A 20,461-nucleotide genomic window follows, 5' to 3' on the forward strand; every position below is an offset into this window, starting at 1 on the left:
TGGCTTGTGATGAAAGTTAACAGAGCAGCTGCAGAAGAAGCTGTTGCTCCACTCTTCGCATTAGTCTTCTATTTTTATTATTTTATTATGGGGAGAAACAAGTTTTCCTCATACCTTTGAAAATAGAAACAATTATCAGTTTTCATGGACTAGTTTACAATGTTAAATGTTTTTTCAAGCCTGGGTTCTTGGTTGGAAACTAATTCAGAATTATTTATACATGCTGAACATCTGTGTAGTGTCTTGTGTATCTTTGTTCTTCCACCATGATTTCATGGTAGACTGGCAGCGCCCTAGTGATTAGTCCTTTGCACCACTTGCCAAAATAAATACAGTGTATAGCTTACAGCTTTCTCCCAGAGAAGGACATGATTTTAATTTACTTTACATGTCCCAGAAAGCAATGGCCTGCATCAAATCTACTTCTTGGCAAATTTCCTGTGGAAACCCCTTTCTGCTGTAAGAACTGGTGGCTCACTCTCCTTGCTCCTACTCCAAGGTTGTGCAAGAGCTTGTGCTCCAACAGAAATTTGGAGGTAGATGGCAAGAGGCTGAGAAGGAGAAAGGAAGAAGAGAAAAGCTGGTGCATTAAGGGATTTTTTAGCTGCTTTTTTATGCTGGGAGGTGAGATATACTTGATTTATTCAGAAGAGGGCTCCATAGTGACCAAGGCACGTTCTCATAACATTGAATAGGTTAACTGTGAGCTTCCTTTAGTTGTTTTTACATTAATTTTTTGGTTTTTGTTGATGCTATTTTGAAAGTCCTTTTGGTTTGCTAATAACATCTTGTTTTCCTGCATTCACATCTTACTCTCTAGAAGCAGATGCAGGAAAAATTATAGACTAGTAGTTAGGAGCAGTTATCATATCTGTGAGCCTACCTACCTTTACACCTTGTGCCAGAGAAACGTGCCCCCCTCTTTTGAAAAGGCAGCATTTCACATCTGCTTCACAGGGAGGTGCAAGAAGTGGTCAAACCTGCCTTTACTTGCCAGCTCTGGAGCTTTGACATAAGCTGTGTGTTGAATCCCATATGAGGTAAATTTGTGGCCTGGCTCAAGGAGAGAGCAGGCTTCCAGGAATTATTAGGGTAACACTGACAATCTGGACCAGCGTCACAGAAGGGTGCAAGCCCAGAGGTTGGCAAGTCAGGCAGTGTTGCCCTAGGAGAGTTGTGTAAACCAGCATGCACAGAGCCACCTGTCTCCAGCATGCCCTGAAGACCTAAACTTCCATAAATTTCCAGCAAAATCACTTCCCCTGTCTTAATTGTAAAGGAGAAAGAGCTTATTAAATTTCATACTTATTAGGAAGACATGCTTCCCTGCTCTGATTTTTTTTTTTTTTAAATTTAGAAATCATCATTTTCTTTTGCTTTAAAGGGAAAAGAAGTGCTTTACTTGGATAGTATTTAATAAGCACTGTTAACATACAGAAGTATGGAAAAAACCAACTTGACAAGCTATTTATTTTTAGTGTGTATTCTGATTATTTTTACAAATGCTGAGAATTTAATACTTTTATTTTAAGTGTCTCAAGGCACCTCGAGAGGCCCAATTCTGAGGACTAGATATTTAAATCCTCAGTCCACATTCACCCCATGGTGCATTCCATCAACAATAGGAATGTCTGCCAGCTTTCTCTCATGGGTTCAGCACTGAGGATATGTAGATTTAAAGACAAGGTGATTTAAGACTGATTTTCATTAATATCATGTTCAGTAGCTTGTGTGACAAGACAGATGATGGATTTTATCCAGCTGTAAATACTACTCATCAAAGAACTGGGGCGACTTTCCTAAGAAAGCACCAGTACTGCCCATTGCACTCTGATAATCAGATGATACTGTCCCATAGTTGCACAAAGCACAAGTTCCTAAGCCTTCTCTCCCTCAGAATAAATTATTCTCCAGGAAAGAGATGGAATGTTTTCATCTTTGACCTCTGCAATAGCAAGTGGTAAAAATGTAACAGTGTTCTGTGTTATTTTAAAGTATAAAAAGGCTCAAATTGGAACATCTTTTCCTATTAAATATTTTTAAAAATATCACCTTCTATTTCAGTAAAATAGAGTACAGTAACCTGCACTTCTGTATCCTGCACTAGAGTAAAAAAAATTCCTGATGTACTTTTCCATATCCATATTCACTTTTTACAGATGTGATGTTTTGAAAAGGTAAAACACAGAGAATTGAGTTTCAGATGTGTTGTCCTATGTGCTCAGGGAGGAAAAGAAGAATTAGAAACAAAATTAAAAACCAAAATACATGTTTCAAAATCAGTGCTTTTGTTTCAAAGATAAAGATTTTCTTTTCTTCCGGAAGCTTTACAAAATCCTGGAGCCTGGGTGACTGTTTTGTACCAGTCCACCTCTACTCTGCTCCTAGTCCAAAAGTTCTGCTGCAGACAGGCATGGGAAATAGGATATGGGTTTTGTTTTCAACATACTTATGAACATGTGGCTATAACATATTGCATTAAATTTTTTTGTTTCCATCATTTCTTTGCTTCTCTGTCCTTCAAACTTTCTACCACAGGTAAATGAAGTAAAGGAGCCATGTCTGTAGCCCCCAGAAATAATCTTGTATAGACTCATGCAAAGCCTTGATACAATTTTTTGATAAGAAACTAAGATTGAATATGCCAAGAAAGTGTTATTCTTCTCACAGTACTATAGAGGTGGGAAGTACAAAAAGAAAAAAAAAGAAAAAAAGTGGGGGTTTTTTGGTTTCTTTTTTTTTTTTTCATTTAGAGCACTCTGAACCCCATAGACAACCAGTATTAATGCAATTTAAAATTGTTCTTAGAACTGTGTCTGCCATTTCATATATATGGCACAAGTGACAGAAATATTTTATTGTAGGCCTGAGTAAACTGTGAAACTCTTGCAAGGAAAATGTTCCCTTTAATAAAGAAAAATATTTGTGTAACAACATCATCAAGAAGAAATTTCAGAGTAACTAACAGCAGTCATAGGCAAGTTATAAGAACTGAGGAGGCTTCTTGCCAAGAGCAACTCTTGTTTATTGCCAAGATGGCAAATATCCTATCTTCCCTGGGATCTTATGTGTGTGGGAAACTCTCTTCCATAAGTCTTCAGCAGTTTTAATGGTTATATTTCTGAGTAAAGGCATTTCAGCTCACTCACTTCAATTGAGCTACAGGTGAAGCTAAGTGATCTTCTTCACTTATCGCCTGGAAGCCTTTTCACATCCCCCAGACTGCCATACTGCTAAGGTCTCTTGTGGGGTAGATGTCAGACCCCTTCTCAGCCTTCTGTGTACAGTAAAAGGAGACAGATTATTGGGCATCAGTGTCCCACAGTTTTCAAATTCACTGAGCACCTTATGAAAGAGGGAATAAAAAGTTATGACTCCTGCTCTGGGTAGGAGACAAAGGAGAAAGCAAAGTAAAACTGGCAGAAAAGCCAACCTCCCTATGCTAGTGCCTGAAGAGTTTTTTTGAAGGATGTAATTTACAAGTGCTTGCAAGAAAACAATTAGTTTTATGTCTGCTCAGGAAACTGGAGTAATGGATTTCTAAATAAGGTTGGGGAGGAGAAATAGTAGGCTTACTCCTCTAACCTTGTCAAACTGAACTCAAAACTATAAAGTCACAGCTCTAAGTACTAAATGGGTGACTCTCTGGAGAAAGCGTAATTGAGGAAAATATAGAATGTCATGTTAGAAGACACTGCAAATTTTGCAAGTCTCAGGCTGCCCAAGTAATTGAAATGATGCCTCATAAAGAAGCACATTCTTCTGTCCTCTATTGAAATGGAGCTCTGCAGAAGCTTAAGACATGGGGTGATTCAGTCCAGGACAATAAGTACATGACTGGTACTTGTCTGTTAGCTACTTTAATTAGGCAGTCTTCCTGAAATGAGCGCCTAAGGTCTATGTCTGGTCAGTGAAGAGAGGTAGGTCTATAAAAGGTATTCACAGGGATGTATCATCTGCTTCTGCTGTAAGGGGACAAGCGTTTCCTGTTGGGAGGTTCAGAAGAGCTTTATTTTTTTCCACTGACAAGGACGAGTGTTTCCTTGACTGCTTGTACTCAGAAACAAGTCCAGAGCTTAAACTAGTCAGGGCAACGTCATGAACATACTTATTCAAGTAAAATAGCCATTTTAATAGTCCTGTTAATCTCCATTCTGTTTTAATCTGAGCAAACCTTGGTAATGAGTCTTGCTTTGTCCCTGTAAACTGAGCAATTTACTGTCCTGATGATTATCAGTGCCAATAGGTGTACTGAGTGGCTGGGATGGAGTTAATTTTCTTCACAGGGATCCTTATAGCGCTATGTTATGGATTTTTGACCAAAGCAGTGTTGATAACATATTAATGTTATAGCTGCTGCTGAGCACTGAACAGCATCAAGGATTTCTCTGTTTCTCACATTGCTTTGACAGTGGGCTTGTCCCTGGCTGGGGATGCATAAGAAGCTGTGAGGAGACACAGCTGGGACAGCTGACCACAACTGGCCAAAGGGATATTCCATATCATATGACATTGGGATCAGCAATAAAAGCTGAGGAAGAAAAAGGAAGGATGGAGGTTGAGAGTTGTAGCATCTGTTTCCTCAAGTCACTGTAACATGTGAAGGACCATGCTTTCCACGACATGGCTGAACTGATGGGAAGCTGTGAATGAATTTTTTGTTTTGTTTTACTTGTGCACACAGCTTTGCTTTATCAACTAAACTCTTTATCTCAATGGAAGAGTTTGATGGGAAGCTGTGAATGAATTTTTTGTTTTGCTTTACTTGTGCACACAGCTTTGCTTTATCAATTAAACTCTTTATCTCAATGGAAGAGTTTTGTCACTTTCTGATCACTTTCACTTTTCTGATTCTCTTTGTCCTGCTGCTGAAGAGTGATTAAGCATCTGCCTGGGGCTGAAGTACCGACAAGGATTATTTCATAACAGTAGAGAAGTTCTTCAAATAGTTGTTATCTTTAAGAAAGATATATTAGAGAAAAATAATTTAAAAGAGGGTTTTAATAAGATGTACCAAATAATTTATCTAATTTTTTGCTCTTGACAAGTGTCTATCAGGCAAGATAGCATTTCCCCAAGCAAAGGTGTGAATATTTGCCTATGCTGTTGTGCAAACAGAAGACTTAATGACTATTCTGATTTTAACATGGGGTAGAACAGAAGAAAAAAAGTACCACATGATTCACAAAAGATATTTTCAGAATTATCAAGATTTATTTGGATGCACAAACTACTGAACTAGCTCTTTGAACAGCAAGAAGGGAACATTTTTTAATAAAATCTGCACATACTCCTCCCACTTCTGTGAATAGTGAAGAAGTTGAAGCAATAAGCGTTTAGTGATGTAAGAACTATCATCTGTCACATATAGGTGGAAAAACAGAAGAAAATTCTAATCTTGATAGAACATTGTCTTCCCCATTAATGAATCAAGCAACATTTCCAGACAGGTATCTCTTGAGAAATTAATGTTACTCAAATACAAAGACCTGTGAAACTAGGGAAAGCAGGTAATTACATTAGGTCCAGAGAACCTGTTACAACTGTTGATTAGGCTTTTCTATTACAGAGAACTACCCTAGAGAATTAATTAGCTAGAATCCCCTATATATGAGAGAATAATAAAGTTAGTTACTTTTTAAAAGTTATTATTAAATTGGGCATCACAATCAGTTACTTAATTTTAACTGAGTTTCTGAAACATTTCATACTACATTTTTCAAGGTTTTGTCCCATCTTTCCTCTAATGGAATTTCTATTACAGGATCTCAGAAGTTAAAGCTAGAAAATACTTATTACATCGCCTTTTCTGTCTTTTTGATTTTAGCAAACATGAGTGATGTAACTGTTCCTTTGATCACTTATTTGACTTAATCTTGAAAACTAGATAACAGGACTTCTCCATGCTCTGTCTAATCTACTTTGCAAAGAAAAATCCCAACCTCAAGCCCTGAAAAACCCTGAAAGACAGTAAAAACAATTAATAGAGCAGCTGAAGGTTCATCCTATGTTTTAAATCAATAATTACTCTAATTTAAGTTTAATGTGCATAAGCTGTTTACATAGATAATGGTATTGCCTTCTAAGGACTGGAGGCACTCCAAGGGTCACAACAGCTTCAAACTAGAGTATAATTTATAAATTTAAGTTTTCTTGAGTAGCAACATGCTTAAAAAATGAAATCAGTGGTCATTAAGTTTTAGAAATTAGATGGATATTTTATTGAATACTATTGATATTATATTAACACTATTGATATTATATGAATATCATTGATATTATATGAATATTATTTATATTCTAACATGCAAGGTAAAAGCCAACCCTAGCTGCACATGGACAATGGTGGGCTTTATTTTCATTCAGGAAAGAGATGTTGTATTCAGGATGGATAATTCCATGAAAACATCATCTCTGGGGCTGTTAAAAAATAAGCAGAGTGCTAGGAATTAGTAACAAAACTCAGGAGCAAACACAAAACATGGTGCACCCATGTCTCAACAAAAAAGATCTAGTCACACATCTCAGACAGGAAATAGTAGAAAGGTACATAGAGAGACACAAGGTAAATAGGACAGATAAGGATAAATCATGGTCTGGGTCAGTTTCTGTATCACAGAGATTAAAATAGAGAAGACTGTGGAAGGCAAAACAGGTGAAGGGAGATATGAGAGAGCTCTGTAAAGTCTTGACCATCCTGGGAATGATTAGTCACTGTTCTTCACATAAGAACAAGGAAGAATCAAATGAAATTAATTTCTAGTAGGTTAACACAAATAAAAGGGAGTACACAGGCCCATGGTAGAATTCATTGCTAGAGGAAACCCTGGGTGACAAAACTTTAGATGAGTTTAGGAAGTCACTTCAGAAAATGGTTTGCCAGAAATTAAGGAAAGAAAATTCCACCAAGGTCTATAAACAACACAAAAAGCAACTCTGGGCCAGGAAATCCCTAAGTTGCAGATTGATAGTAGTTGTGAGGTGTTTTACTGTGGGTAGTTTGAGGAGATCTACTTGTTTTTTCCTTATCTTGTGGTATCTGATAAAAGGCACTTCCTGAAACAGGATACTGAAGTAAATGAATCTCTGGACTGTAACAGCATAGCTGATATTGTGCCCTTGTCCCAGAGCAGAAAGAAAAATGACAGAACACCCTCTCTACTTCCTGTTTAATACACTTCCACCTATTTCTCAATATGATTGAACATCACAAAGTTACAAAGTTACTTGGTAAAACATGAGCTCTGGCTCATCCTTGCTCCAAATACACTCTGCCTTCAGGTGAAACTGGAAATATCAGCCAAGGCAGGCCCACCCCACCACTGCCTCCAGGATGTGGCAGTATCTTGGAAAAAAAAACTATCCCTAGTGCATATATACTGGTATGTATTTTTAAATATACTGGAGCAAATAGCCTCTGGTTTTAGACTGGTGCCAGATGGGTGATTGAAGTGAAAATAACACAGATACACAGAGGAATGGTGACTTCAAAAAACCTGAACTGTCTGGTTAATATGATGCACAGGCTCTGAACAGTACTGCATGTCATTTACCTTATATTTCAATACTATGTTCATAAAAATAAAAAATAAAGATCTGATGCATCTCAAGACACTGAGAATTTAAAGCTATTTTTGAAACTGACTTTAAATCTTTGACTTTACAAGTCAATACTTTGTTGAGGAAGGGACAAGCAGCCGCTAAAATTATGCCACTCCATTTAAAAGTGGAATTTAAGGCTCATGCTTTCAGATTTACAGAATTTCTATTATTATTTATATTACCTCTTATATTAGTAATAACATGTTCACATTTATGACCATCTCCCTTTTATTCTCCTGAATGCAGAGAACTGCACTATCAAAAATACAAACAGGAAAAAAAAATGTTTTGAATGCAAGCTATAAAATATCAATTATTGAGTCTCTCACTCACAAATACAAGTTTTACAGCTGAAATTTTCTCATTTAGTCATGGCTTAAGTAGGATAAATATAGCTTGAATTTACTATTCTTTCTTTTTCCCCATCACAAGCTGTCCAACCAAATCAGGGAATATTTAAATCAAGTTTTTAAGTGAAAAGTTAAATTGTGTCTCCTCTCCCAGAAGTCAACATATTCCCAGTGCTTTCCATTCTCATTGTTTACCTGTGGTGGATATGGAAGCAAATATACTACAGAACATACCATGAACAGCTGCAGCAACAGCACCAACAAAAGCAACATGTGTTGTTGGGCCTTTGGTTTCCAGGTGCTTGAGACACAGCTGATGTTCCTTCATTTTGTGACTGCTGCCTCTTTCTCATTTCAGCTACTTCAGTGCCCAAGTGGCTATAAGAACACAGACATAAGAGATGTACAGAATTACTACAGGCCGTCATAAATTACATTCACATTTCTACAGCAACTGCTTCTCCCAGCACATGGCAACAAAAGCACGTGACCATCAACTGAGCCAGCCAAGGAACAGTTCCACTGTGTTAAAAGCAGTTTCCAGAAGAGCACATCTCAGTGACACACTGATGCTCCTGTGCTGCTGAATCATGCCCGTTCTTACTGCTTAGGCTGGACTCAAAGAGCTGTTTATTACGAGGGTTTTTAACAGCAAGCCATACAGCTTTTGTAGCACTCGGGAGAGATTGCCTTGTTCCTTACCATAGGACTATCACAGCTGTTTCCATTGTGCTAAATATACAGCCAAAAGTACAGCAGGATGGTTATTCACCTTCAACGTGAGTCGGAAACTGATTTTTTAAACTTCTTTGACTTCAGTCTATGCTGGACCAACATAATTGATATTATATTGAGACCAGCTGTCTGGTAAGGGCCAAGATTTTTCTATGTCATAACTGAGAGGCTTGCTACTTAAAGAGTTATTCTTCATAAATAAAATTAATACTAAATATGTATTTATAAAATACTTTTCCACCTTTGAGACTATTTTCTGGTCACAGATGTTCTTTGCTCATTGCCAGTTTTCCTTAGATTTTAATAAACAAGATTTTTTTCCTCCCAGTGACTTAAAACATGCAGCTGGAAGTAGTGTACCATGCATTATCTAGTCTTCAAAAGAAGTTAAACATTTACTGATAAGTTACATTATTTAGGAAGACTTAGATGTCAGGATCCTTCTAATGGCTCACATCTTTCTACAACAACTTTAAGTTTCCCAGAGTAATGGCTAGTACAAACATATAAATTAGAATAAAATTTGGTACTTTTGCCTTTTTAGTTTAAAACAGAAGCGGGTAGAGATAGCCTGGTGTGAGCAGCATGCCCTGTGCTCCACACTCCCTGGGCATCCTGCTACAACCAGGAGGGCTGGGGAAAGGCAAAGTCTGATTGATTTGCCACCTGGGTATATCATGTACACACAAATAAGAGACATGCCACTTCTTCTACATGCACTCAAACAGCAGTGTGAGAGTTATCATTCACATGAAACTCTAAAGCCAAAACTCCTGCGGTTTTTATTCTGCAATAGTGTCCTTCCAGACAGCTTACACACAACCACACCCAGCAAGGATACTAAGCTTCAGAACTCAAACCCATGCTCTAAAACTCAAGGTTGGTGGTTATTTTGGCTTCTTGCATAGCTACCTTTTCCATGCATACTGTCACTGAACAGAATCAAGTAATTTCTGTAGTGTTCGGTCAAATCAAACAATGAAAAACCATTTAACTATCACTGGTAGTTGCACCTGCTTATGCCATTGATATGGCTTATGGTTTATAGCTGCTCTTGAAAATTAAAACGACATGCAAAAAAACCCCACACCTTTTTTTTTTTTTTCTTTTTCATGTCAAATGCAAACATCTGGGGTTAGAAAGGGATGCTCTGATGTAACTGGATAACTGCCCATATTTTTTCAATAGACAGGAAGGAAGAGAAATTGTTGAAGCATAATATGTAGCTCAGAGAGTAAGTGACAGTATGAAGTCTTTTTTCTCCAAATTACAATGCAGAACTTCTGCTGACTGTGCATGTTGCATTTAAATTATTTCATAGATAGCTCTGTCATGCTGTGAATTGGTATTTTTTTCAGCAAATGCAATGACTGTGGTTAAAGGAATTAAAGCCAGATATTTTCAAATGGAATGTTTGTTTCTTTTAAGTAAGATAGTCATTCTATAAATGTTTGTACAACAAAAAAAACAAAAAACAAAATTTATTAGTTTCAGAAACCAGTAAGTTATCCATATTTAGGGATTTGTTGGGCTGTAATCCCATTGATTCCACCTGTGTACCTGAAGTCAAGCATTTTTTTTACCATTTTAGCTATATGTACTATGGCTAGAATATGTGGTACTATAAATAAAGGGGACAGGATGAAGGTTATCCATTCAGACCTGATAATGACCGTCAATGACTTTGCTGTAGTTTCACAAAAACTTTAGCACACCGCAAGATGCTGCTGCCACTAAAATAAATATCCCTCTCTGTTTTCTCCTGCACAGCTCCCAGTCACTCATTCCCTCACCTGAGCTGTCCCCCTTCTCTGTGTTGGAAGCAGCATTTGTACGGGGACCTGGTGAATTTGATAAAAGAATAGGCATGATTGAAATTTAATCTGGAGGGAAAAGGAAAAAAAATAGGTTTAACTTGCTTCAAGTGACTTTCTCATTTACCTTAGGAAGATGTGAGCTCTTGAACAGAGCAGGGGAGAACACTGAACATCAGGCAGGCAAAAACAATGTGGGGACCACTTTCTTTAATTCCTGCTCACACTGTCAGCAAGTGATGGTGAAATGGGTGGGATTTTTTTTAATGCAGCTGCAGAAAGGTAAAATCTGCAACTGCAGTTGCCTATACACACAGTATGGCAGAGAGGGACAGTCAGAAGTGGGGTTTCACGGGAATGGTTCACACCTTTCATCCTGACCAGCAACCTCAACCACAGAAAAGTCTCCAGCATTCATCTTTTGGTATGAACTACCATGGCCAACTGGTTCAGAGGTTTGCAAGTTTGGCAGGACACAGAATTGTGAGGAAATACGGCTCCCCATTGTAGAGCATTTCAGGAGAAATGGCTTCCTCCAAGGTTGCTCAGAGCCAGTCTAGCCAGTCTTTTGAGCAGAACTGCTTGCTTTGCTATGTTATAACAGCTCTGGAGTATGGAGAGGCACATAACCCATCCCCTTTCTGGCCATGCATTATTTGATGAAGGAAGAGGCCAGTCCTTGATTGCAGGTAAAGTTATATTTATCTATTTAGGCTGTATTTGAAAAATAAAAAGACAGATAAAAGAAAGAAAGAAAAAAAATCATAGAGTCAGAATCATAGAATGGGTTGGAAGGGACCTGAAAGATCATCTGGTTCCAATCTCCCTGCCATGGGCAGGGACACCTTCCACTAGGCCAGGTTGCTCAATGTCCCATCCAACATGGCTTTGAACACTGCCAGGGATGGATGGGGCACCCACAACTTCTCTCAGCAACTTTTTCCAGTGCCTCACTGCTCTCACAGTAAAGGAAGGAAGGAAGGAAGGAAGGAAGGAAGGAAGGAAGGAAGGAAGGAAGGAAGGAAGGAAGGAAGGAAGGAAGGAAGGAAGGAAGGAAGGAAGGAAGGAAGGAAGGAAGGAAGGAAGGAAGGAAGGAAGGAAGGAAGGAAGGAAGGAAGGAAGGAAGGAAGGAAGGAAGGAAGGAAGGAAGGAAGGAAGGAAGGAAGGAAGGAAGGAAGGAAGGAAGGAAGGAAGGAAGGAAGGAAGGAAGGAAGGAAGGAAGGAAGGAAGGAAGGAAGGAGGGAGGGAGGGAGGGAGGGAGGGAGGGAGGGAGGGAGGGAGGGAGGGAGGGAGGGAGGGAGGAAGGAAGGGAGGGAGGGAGGGAGGGAGGGAGGGAGGGAGGGAGGGAAGGAAGGAAGGAAGGAAGGAAGGAAGGAAGGAAGGAAGGAAGGAAGGAAGGAAGGAAGGAGGGAGGGAGGGAGGGAGGGAGGGAGGGAGGGAGGGAGGGAGGGAGGGAGGGAGGAAGGGAGGGAGGGAGGGAGGGAGGGAGGGAAGGAAGGAAGGAAGGAAGGAAGGAAGGAAGGAAGGAAGGAAGGAAGGAAGGAAGGAAGGAAGGAAGGAAGGAAGGAAGGAAGGAAGGAAGGAAGGAAGGAAGGAAGGAAGGAAGGAAGGAAGGAAGGAAGGAAGGAAGGAAGGAAGGAAGGAAGGAAGGAAGGAAGGAAGGAAGGAAGGAAGGAGGGAGGGAGGGAGGGAGGGAGGGAGGGAGGGAGGGAGGGAGGGAGGGAGGGAGGGAGGGAGGGAGGGAGGGAGGGAGGGAAGGAAGGGAAGGAAGGAAGGAAGGAAGAAGGAAGGAAGGAAGGAAGGAAGGAAGGAAGGAAGGAAGGAAGGAAGGAAGGAAGGAAGGAAGGAAGGAAGGAAGGAAGGAAGGAAGGAAGGAAGGAAGGAAGGAAGGAAGGAAGGAAGGAAGGAAGGAAGGAAGGAAGGAAGGAAGGAAGGAAGGAAGGGTGAGCAACAGCCCCAAATCCTGTATGTACATCCAAGGAGATTCTGGCTCTAGCAGAATAAAGCATTAATTGCAATGCCAGCAAAGTGCTACAATGGGATACATTTTGAAAGGGGTTGTAAACATGGGTATTATGTAGTGGGACTATCCTTAGCTATCAAATATAATGGGGAAAGATTTTACTTCCACAGTGGGAAAAAGGTGTATTTAATCCATTTCAGATTCTCTCCTTTCCACAGCTGACATTGGTGTTCACTCTGAACCTTGCTGTGTCTCATGGTACAAAGAAAGTGATTTTGCTTGGCATGACTGGTGTTCTGGTCAATAAAAGCATGAGGCTGAAACTCCAAGCAATGGGAGAGTGTTCTCAGTGAATACATGAAGTGTTCACCGGCTTAACCAGTGGCTAAAGTCAAAGTCTTCAGCCCTGTTCTTCTGCTTGTGTTACTTTCTCTCAGAGAGATTTAGGCTAAAATTTATAATTTGAAAACCCCACCCTGTGAAGCAAAACTATTATATTTACTGATGATGTAGTTGGATGGCTGGAAACTTTAGTTTCATGCTTATTTTGGTTGGATTTCATGTTTCATGTTTTATTTGCAAATACCAGATGTCATCTACGCAAAACAGTAATTGATTCCATTAGATTATTTAGGATGCAGAAGCAGGAATATCTTAATTCTTGGCTATATTTAGAGACTGAGCAGATAGAGAGTTTATTTTTGGTGCCTTGGTCCAAGGCATAAAAAGAAATTTAGAATCTTTGATTCAGCAACTTACTCAGATGAACCGAAAAATTTCTCTGAAGTGTGAAAGTTAGTACATAATTATGAAGCACTAGAATGTTGTGAACTGATTCTGAGTCAATCTTCTAGAATAATAGTACAAATAATACACACTGTCTCCAAGATGTCAGTTTTCCTTTTAGCTTTTTCACCATTTTTCACCATTTTCACTCTTCCTGAGACCCTCTGGCTTGGCAAAAGTACCAGGTGGTAAAGGCGGGCCTTTTGTCCAATAGAACGGTTTTTCTCCTTGGTACACTACATATGATCTCTCAGACCATCACAGCTATCAATTTCTTCTGCTGGTTTTGCATCTGGCTCTTTGCCTCCATTTGGTGGCACAGTTTACTAACTGTGTTATGATTTCTGTGTGTACTGATAGGAAATAGGAATAGTATTCGAGCTGGCTGGATAGACTCATTCTCTTGGGGGTGGGTTGGTATTATGGCCCTTTGAGCAATCCCATAATCATGGAGGATTTCATTTTGCATAACATCTGCTGGCCCTACTCTAGCTGAGGAAAGGAACCCAAGGGTACAGCAACTGTTTATTATACCAGTTATGAGAGAGGTAGCTATTACAAGCTGCAGAGTAAGGAACTCTGTGCAGCCCTTCAATCTTGCAGTGCTGGAAGATTATGAATACTAAAAAACCCTTAGAAATTTGGAGTAAGGTTGCCTATTAGTTCTGGAACCAATGGCACAAGGATCTATTTCTGTGTTTAGATAGTGTAATTACCACTTATTCCACTGGGTTCCCAGGAGTAATTATTACAGAAAAACCCTTGTGTGTAGAGGACTGTCTTGGGAAGACTGCTCAAAAGAAATAACTGATGGAAGAATTATTTGGTTTATTACATTTATACCTGGGAAGGCCTATTGAATACAGACTACAGTCCCTTCAAATTCCACAGAGTACCTCTACAAAATGAAAATAAGGCAATTTCTCAGTTGTTGCACTTCCCTGACTCTCTGCCTCCTGTAGGATTTGTGCTAACTTTTAGATAGGTTTTAAAGTGTTTCCCCCAGAGATTTCCAAGGTATTGGACACAGCAAAAAACACAGGCTGCACCATTTCAATCATTTAATTTGATGTGTCTCTTCTGATGATATTTTTTTTTCTTTTTTTCCCTCCCTTTCCTCAAAAGACTGTCATTGCAGTACTGCAAGTTTCTGAACTTTTGGCACTGTCCCATCTGGTCCTCTGGTTATTTTGGAGCCGTCCCTTGCACATGAGCCCCCTGCAATATTTTCTGTCCCCATCTTAGCATTGTGAAGGCATTCCCTGGAGAAGCTCCTGCACTATGAAATCAGAGAAAAATCTTGTAACTCCACAGGGGGTTGAGAAGAGTTTCTATTCTATCTTCTGGAACCATTATCTAACAGCTATTTTGAAAGAGAGAGATCATATAAGGATGAGGATAAACACGTACCATTTTATACAGCAAGGAAGTGGCACTTTGTCTTTTGTTGCAGGTAGGACACCTAATGGCTAAGATTTTGGGACAGAATTGGTGCAGAATCAGCCAGAGCAATCTGTTCTTTTTCAAACTTTGCAATAGGCAAGAAAGATCACCTTGCAAAAGAAAGGTGCAGTCAATGACTTAAGGATATAGAGTGTGATTTACTCTGCAGGCAAGAAACTTAGCCCTTAAAATATCTCTTTTTTTGTGATCACATCAGTTCTCTCGCATTGCTTTTCTTCTTTTGACTTTGAAAATAAAGGGCCAAAACCTCAACTGTGTAGTTTATATAAATTCATACCTTATTCCAGTTTATTTCAAACCCAGATGTGACTCTATCAATCTCTTAACCATACTTGTTTTCATTGTCTTTACTGGCATTCACTTGATTCCTAACAAGGATTGTCTTTAAGATTATGGGTTTTGAAAAGCTTTAAAACCTAAGTATTAAGGTAGACAGTATTCATTTTAGACCCCTTCCAGGCTTCACTGTAAGAACCAAAATGTACGCTGAGAAAAGCTTTGTATCCTGTGGATTCAAGACTTCAAACCACCATTTTAGAATATATTCCATATGTTTGGAAAATCTCAATGTTTATTAGAAGAGAGTTGCATTAACACTTTTTTGAATATTTTTAATGAGTTATTTGGGGATAATTGGTTTGCCTTCACAGGATTTTGATCAGCTGCTTGGATTTTAGTTTCCTAAAATAGTAAGCAGTAGAGTGACAAAGATAACCCTGAAATACTGTTGCTTTCTTTTTTTTCAAATAGTCACTTTTTTTTTCAGTAGTCAATTTTTAATATATAGACCACTTTTTAACTGGAAACACTAAGCAAAAACCCTCAGAGAATGCTACAATGTGACACATGTAATGGTCTGTGATGTGCTATTTGTTTTAAATGAAGTGCGATATCCTATCTGTTTTAAATCCATAAGGCTTTTTAAGAACAGGCATCCTAGAGCAACAGAACCATGAGACACAGTCTGGATACAGCTGCCAGTTAAATAATATCACTGATGCATGTGCTGCACTTGCAATTGAAAGACAGCCCTAACACAACATCGATTTTTTGTTTGTGCTGTCTTCATTCATCTGGAGGAGTGTTTCAAAGGTACCACAGGCTAAATGAAGACCGACCAGAAGATTTTACCTGATGTCTCTGAGCTACAAAAAGATTTCCATACTCTCCTTGCAATGCTGAGTGAGCAGCAACATCAAGACAGCAGAACCACAGGCACCCTTTTGGGTGCTGCTGACCACTTAACAGCCATCATACAGCAATGGCATTCATACCACTCACTCTACACAAGAGAAACCTTGACATGGGTACATTCCCTTTATTTAATAAATCCTGAAAGTCACTCAGTACTTCACAAATAAATTCATACAAAGTAATGGGTGGAGAAGAAGAAATCTACCAGAAGAAGTGCAATTGAGTTATCTTGAACTTTTGACATCATAGGTTTTGAACACCTGTTGGCTCAGAGAACTGATTTTTGCTTTTGGAGAACTGAGGACTTGAGTGTCTACAGCAAAATACCTTCCTCTTCTATTAGTTACTGAAGCTCAACAAAAAAATTTCAAGACACATGATCCACTACTGCCATACAGACATCTTTATCCTGTCAGGTCTTCTGACCTGGAGATGTAGGACTCTTTCTAAAGTCTTTTGCAGCAAACCCTGAGAAGGTCATAAATTGGACATTCTATCCATTATAAGATAGGATAAAAAGAAAATAAAATCTAGTGGAAAACTGGCAAAAAGTGTTCAGACATTAAATGTTTTATTTAGGGTAGAACACTTCTATACAAATATTCATTTGAATTGAAACTGTGCAATTTGGCTGAACACTATGAAATCCTTGTCTTTTTTACAGTAATATTATTTTTATGACTTTCCCAGACACCTTCTGTACTCATAAAGGATGTCTGAGATTTCTTTTTATTATGTTATAGGAACTTGGTATCCTGAAGAAGCCTTGCTTAAATCTTTGCATCATCAAGTAAATATGCATTTGTGCTTCTGAATCAGACATTTCTGTTCAGCAACAAAACATTAAACCTGACAGTAATGCATTATTGAAAAGTTTGAGATGGCTGCATGTGGTTTTTAAGAAGCTGCACTAAAATTATGATTAAAAGCACTTTACAGTCTTCGGGAACATTTTATAAAAAGCAAAATACAAAACTCATCAGGAAACCTTTTATTTATTTTTAAGTGCATTGTTTTTATTCATATTTGTGTTTGAAAACCATCTAAGAATCCTGTTTACATGGCATCTATATTTCTGTTCATTATAGCTAGCATGGCTTCGACTGACTTACACACATAAAGATAATACACTTTAGAAAGCTGAGAAGATAATTTCCTTACAGAAGGGAAATACAGACCTTGACATATTGCTGAAAATAAGTGTTTTGTTAAAGTCTCCAATGTTCCTCATAAAGAGGACACTAAGAAGACACTTGAGAACCAAGAGAGCTTTATTTTATGCATTAGTATTTTAATTTCTAAATAAATTTTCTTGTGCTCAAAGCCTTTTCTCTATATAAAAAGCCAGCTGTCATTTGGGGGTTATGTGAACTGCAAAGATTCTGCAAAAATTTCTGCAGAAATTTAAGAAAAAAGTCATAGCCATAGCACAAGAATTTGTAGCCAACATAGGCTAAACAGATTTGCAGGTACAATCCAAGTGTCAAACAAGCTTTATTTTTGGTGAACTACTTTTTCTGCAGATAAGACCATTCTGGTAAATTTTCATCTGCAGAAATGGCAGCTTTTAATCAAATAAGTGCACATAAATTTTGTTTATGGTGCACATGCTACTAAGGGCTGAAAGACAAAGGAAAGGATTAGGAAAATTGTTTTAATGTAAGAAGAGCTTTTCTGAAAGTACATTGGACATGGTTCTAGTCTCTGAAATGACGGAATCCACATTTTCACTGTAAGATGAAGACTTGCATCATCTACTTCAAAGAACCTTTATTTTTTCAATTTCCTTTTCAAAATGAAAGTCTCAAATTTGAACAGAAGGAGCTTCGAAAAGGCTTCCTGACTATAGGATTTTTGAAATAACTCTGTGTTTGGTAGTCATGCTGATTTTAGTTACACTGTCTGACTTCTGAGATATGTTCTGGCATGATCTCTGTGTTCCAGCCCTCCTTTCCTCTGCCACCCTCAGAAGGAAAAAAATAAAATACAATAATAAGTATAAAGACAATTAAGAGAGTAGTATGGTATAGAGAAGGTATTTGGTTAATATGGTATAACAGAGAGAAGAAGGTGCCATGAAGTAGAAACAGCCTGAAAGTCTTTCTGATGGCTTGGAACAGTGGGAGAAGGTGAATGCAAGCACTACACTTAAATAGGCTTGTCTAGGTGCATGTTCTGCTCATGTTACAGTTTTTATGAACTTTGTGACCATAGAACTAAAGAAATATTTGCCCTTGGCAGAGAGTGGCCAGGCTGGTGCATACCCACCTGTAATGAATCTCCACTTCTCTCCCACAAGCTGTGCTACTTCTGTTAAACTCATAGCAAGCTCCTGGTACTTGTGCTTTTATAGACAGTGCTGATGCTTGCTGGTCTGAGGAAGTGAGAGAAGACCAGTTCTACTCTCTGCAATGGATGTGCTCTTTTCCACCATGCTGGCACATGGTATTAAAACCAGATACTGTCACCATGCTTGGAGAAATTTTTGTCTTAAATCCTGTATTTCTACTGTCTGAATCTTTCACTGTACTTGCTTGTTCTGTATTTGATGCTGTTTTATTTACCTGCATGTTGCATATAGCAACACTCACTTCTCTGTCTGCTGATACTAAGCATCATGTCCTTCATGGTCTGTCACATGTGAGGGTTTCCCACTTATAAAAGCAATGTGGCACTTTACTTTAGTAGCAGAATTGTTCATGGATGTGTGGATGTGCTGGAGTGAGCGCTGTGGACACATAGGTCCTCAAGGCTTTGTTACATACTCTAGGCTCTGTGTCCCTTACAGCTGATTTTGAGACATGACTGGGGCTTCACCAGTGCAGAGAGAACTGGGAGAATGATTCCAGCCACCAGCACGAGACAGTCAGGAGAAATTATCACAGGCTCTTTTATATATTTCTGCCATTCTGCAAGTTACCAGGAAAAACTGGCATGAAATAAAAAGGGCAGCTGAGTACAGTAGGAAAATAGGAAGACAATGAAAAAATAAGGATGGAGCACAAAACCCATTAACTTACCTGACTAAATATTGGGTTAGAATCATTTTGGAGCAAGAAATTAGAGTGGATGTCTGAGACAACAAAAACTATGTGGCTTGAAAAACCAAACTTTTAACAGGAGGCTTTTTTAACGTATAGAAGAACAGGCACACAGCTTTCAGCTTCTGTGTGTCTTGCACTGTATTTATATGTTAACAAAGTAAACATTTCAGCAACAACATTTATGTGGTCAAATATATAAAAAATTCTGCCTAGATCTCATGGAAAAGATAAGCCATGCCCCAAGCCCAACACTTCTCTGTGTGGTGGAAGCCACCAGTCCAGGCCCTGAAGCTCTTTGCATCTAAGGTTCTCTGACAGTAGAAAAAAACCACCACAGGTTTTTTAAAAATTAAAACACTGTGCTCTCCAAGCTTTGATTTGCACTCACCTGCAACAACCCAGAGCAGTGGTACAGGATGCACTCAGCCAACAGCAAAGAGGCTTTCATGGGACTATCTGCCTCCTCCTGGCTTGTACCACTGCCCTAGCTCAGGTCTTTTCCATAGCCTCCATCCCTCTTCTGAGGTCTCGTTCTTTACCTGGCTAAGGTGTCTGCCAGCTCTGCTGTGAAACTGATAACCTGCAGAGCAATACAGCAGGCAGATGCCTGTCTAATGCTGCTGCAGCAAGACTCATTACAACTCACTAGGCAGCACAGAAAATAAAAACAGATTTGTGGAGAAAATCCAAACTCAGACTTCCAGGTTAAATCCCCTTGCCATTATAAGAGCATTTGAGAACTTACTGTCTTTTCAGTGAGAGAAAGCAAGTTTCATTTCTCTTGTCCTCATTTTTTCCCTTCTCTGGCTGGAAGGATTCTGTGCAGAAAGCTGCAGCGTCCTTTGTGCACCTGACCACTTGAGCATCTGCCTCAGCTGCCTGAATCCCCACCAAGGTCTTGTTTGTTAGCTTGCCTGGAAGAAAGGGTTTCTTCAGAGCTCCTCACCGGTGAACACTTGGAGCACAGCCTCCACCCCTCCAAACACAGAGGTAAATGTGAAGTAAAAAGACATAAAGTCTAAATTATACACAAAATACCTGGCAGGATGAGTGGTATCTCTCAGTTCATAGAAATTTCCAAAGTAACACACTGAGGCAGAGAGCTTAAGATGTTCTTAAACTACTACTGTGGAAAACTATTTAGCATGTTGTGTGTTGGAGGGGATGTATGGAGGTTCAGAGAAAGAAAATAAAACCAATTATTTCTTCTCCTCTCTTTTCTCTTCCCATGGTCATTATTTAACGTGTCAGTTTGAAAATATAAAATGCCAACCATCCCAGTAAACAAATTTTTTACAGCAAGCTGTGCATGTATTTTCATATGCACCAACAGTAATGAAAAATTATGTCTTCCTGCAGAATCTGACAGTTATTGCTGTATGGAAAACTTAATATTAAAAAACAATATAGGAGTTTTTACTTCTTTCTTTTTTTCTCATTTTTTTTACCCTACCAAGCATGTGAGTTTTTTTTCTATAATTTCTACAAATGTTAAATAAAAATTTTGAT

General features: G+C 38.9%; 1 protein-coding gene and 1 long non-coding RNA gene across 6 annotated transcripts in view; one reads left to right on the forward strand and one right to left on the reverse strand.

Moving 5' to 3' along the window:
• LOC135296696 (uncharacterized) overlaps positions 1–10,121 on the forward strand; it is a 34,579-nt gene extending 24,458 nt beyond the window's left edge. The window contains exon 4 of one of the 3 annotated variants that reach the window (XR_010358705.1): positions 8,311–10,121. This is a non-coding gene — a long non-coding RNA (uncharacterized LOC135296696). Of the gene's footprint in view, positions 1–499; positions 8,194–8,310 lie in introns of those variants that run through there. The other 2 variants (XR_010358704.1, XR_010358703.1) reach the window with 2 other exon arrangements.
• RGS17 (regulator of G protein signaling 17) overlaps positions 1–20,461 on the reverse strand; it is a 70,132-nt gene that overhangs the window by 19,205 nt on the left and 30,466 nt on the right. The window contains exon 1 of one of the 3 annotated variants that reach the window (XM_064413364.1): positions 8,187–8,320. The exons of 1 other annotated variant lie outside the window; for it this stretch is intronic. In XM_064413364.1, the coding sequence (XP_064269434.1) occupies positions 8,187–8,305 (119 nt within the window). In that variant the 5' untranslated portion in view covers positions 8,306–8,320. Of the gene's footprint in view, positions 1–8,186; positions 8,321–20,461 lie in introns of those variants that run through there. One more of the 3 variants, XM_064413365.1, reaches the window with a different exon arrangement.

The sequence above is a fragment of the Passer domesticus genome, chromosome 3, assembly GCF_036417665.1.
Source record: "Passer domesticus isolate bPasDom1 chromosome 3, bPasDom1.hap1, whole genome shotgun sequence".
Lineage (NCBI taxonomy): Eukaryota > Metazoa > Chordata > Aves > Passeriformes > Passeridae > Passer > Passer domesticus.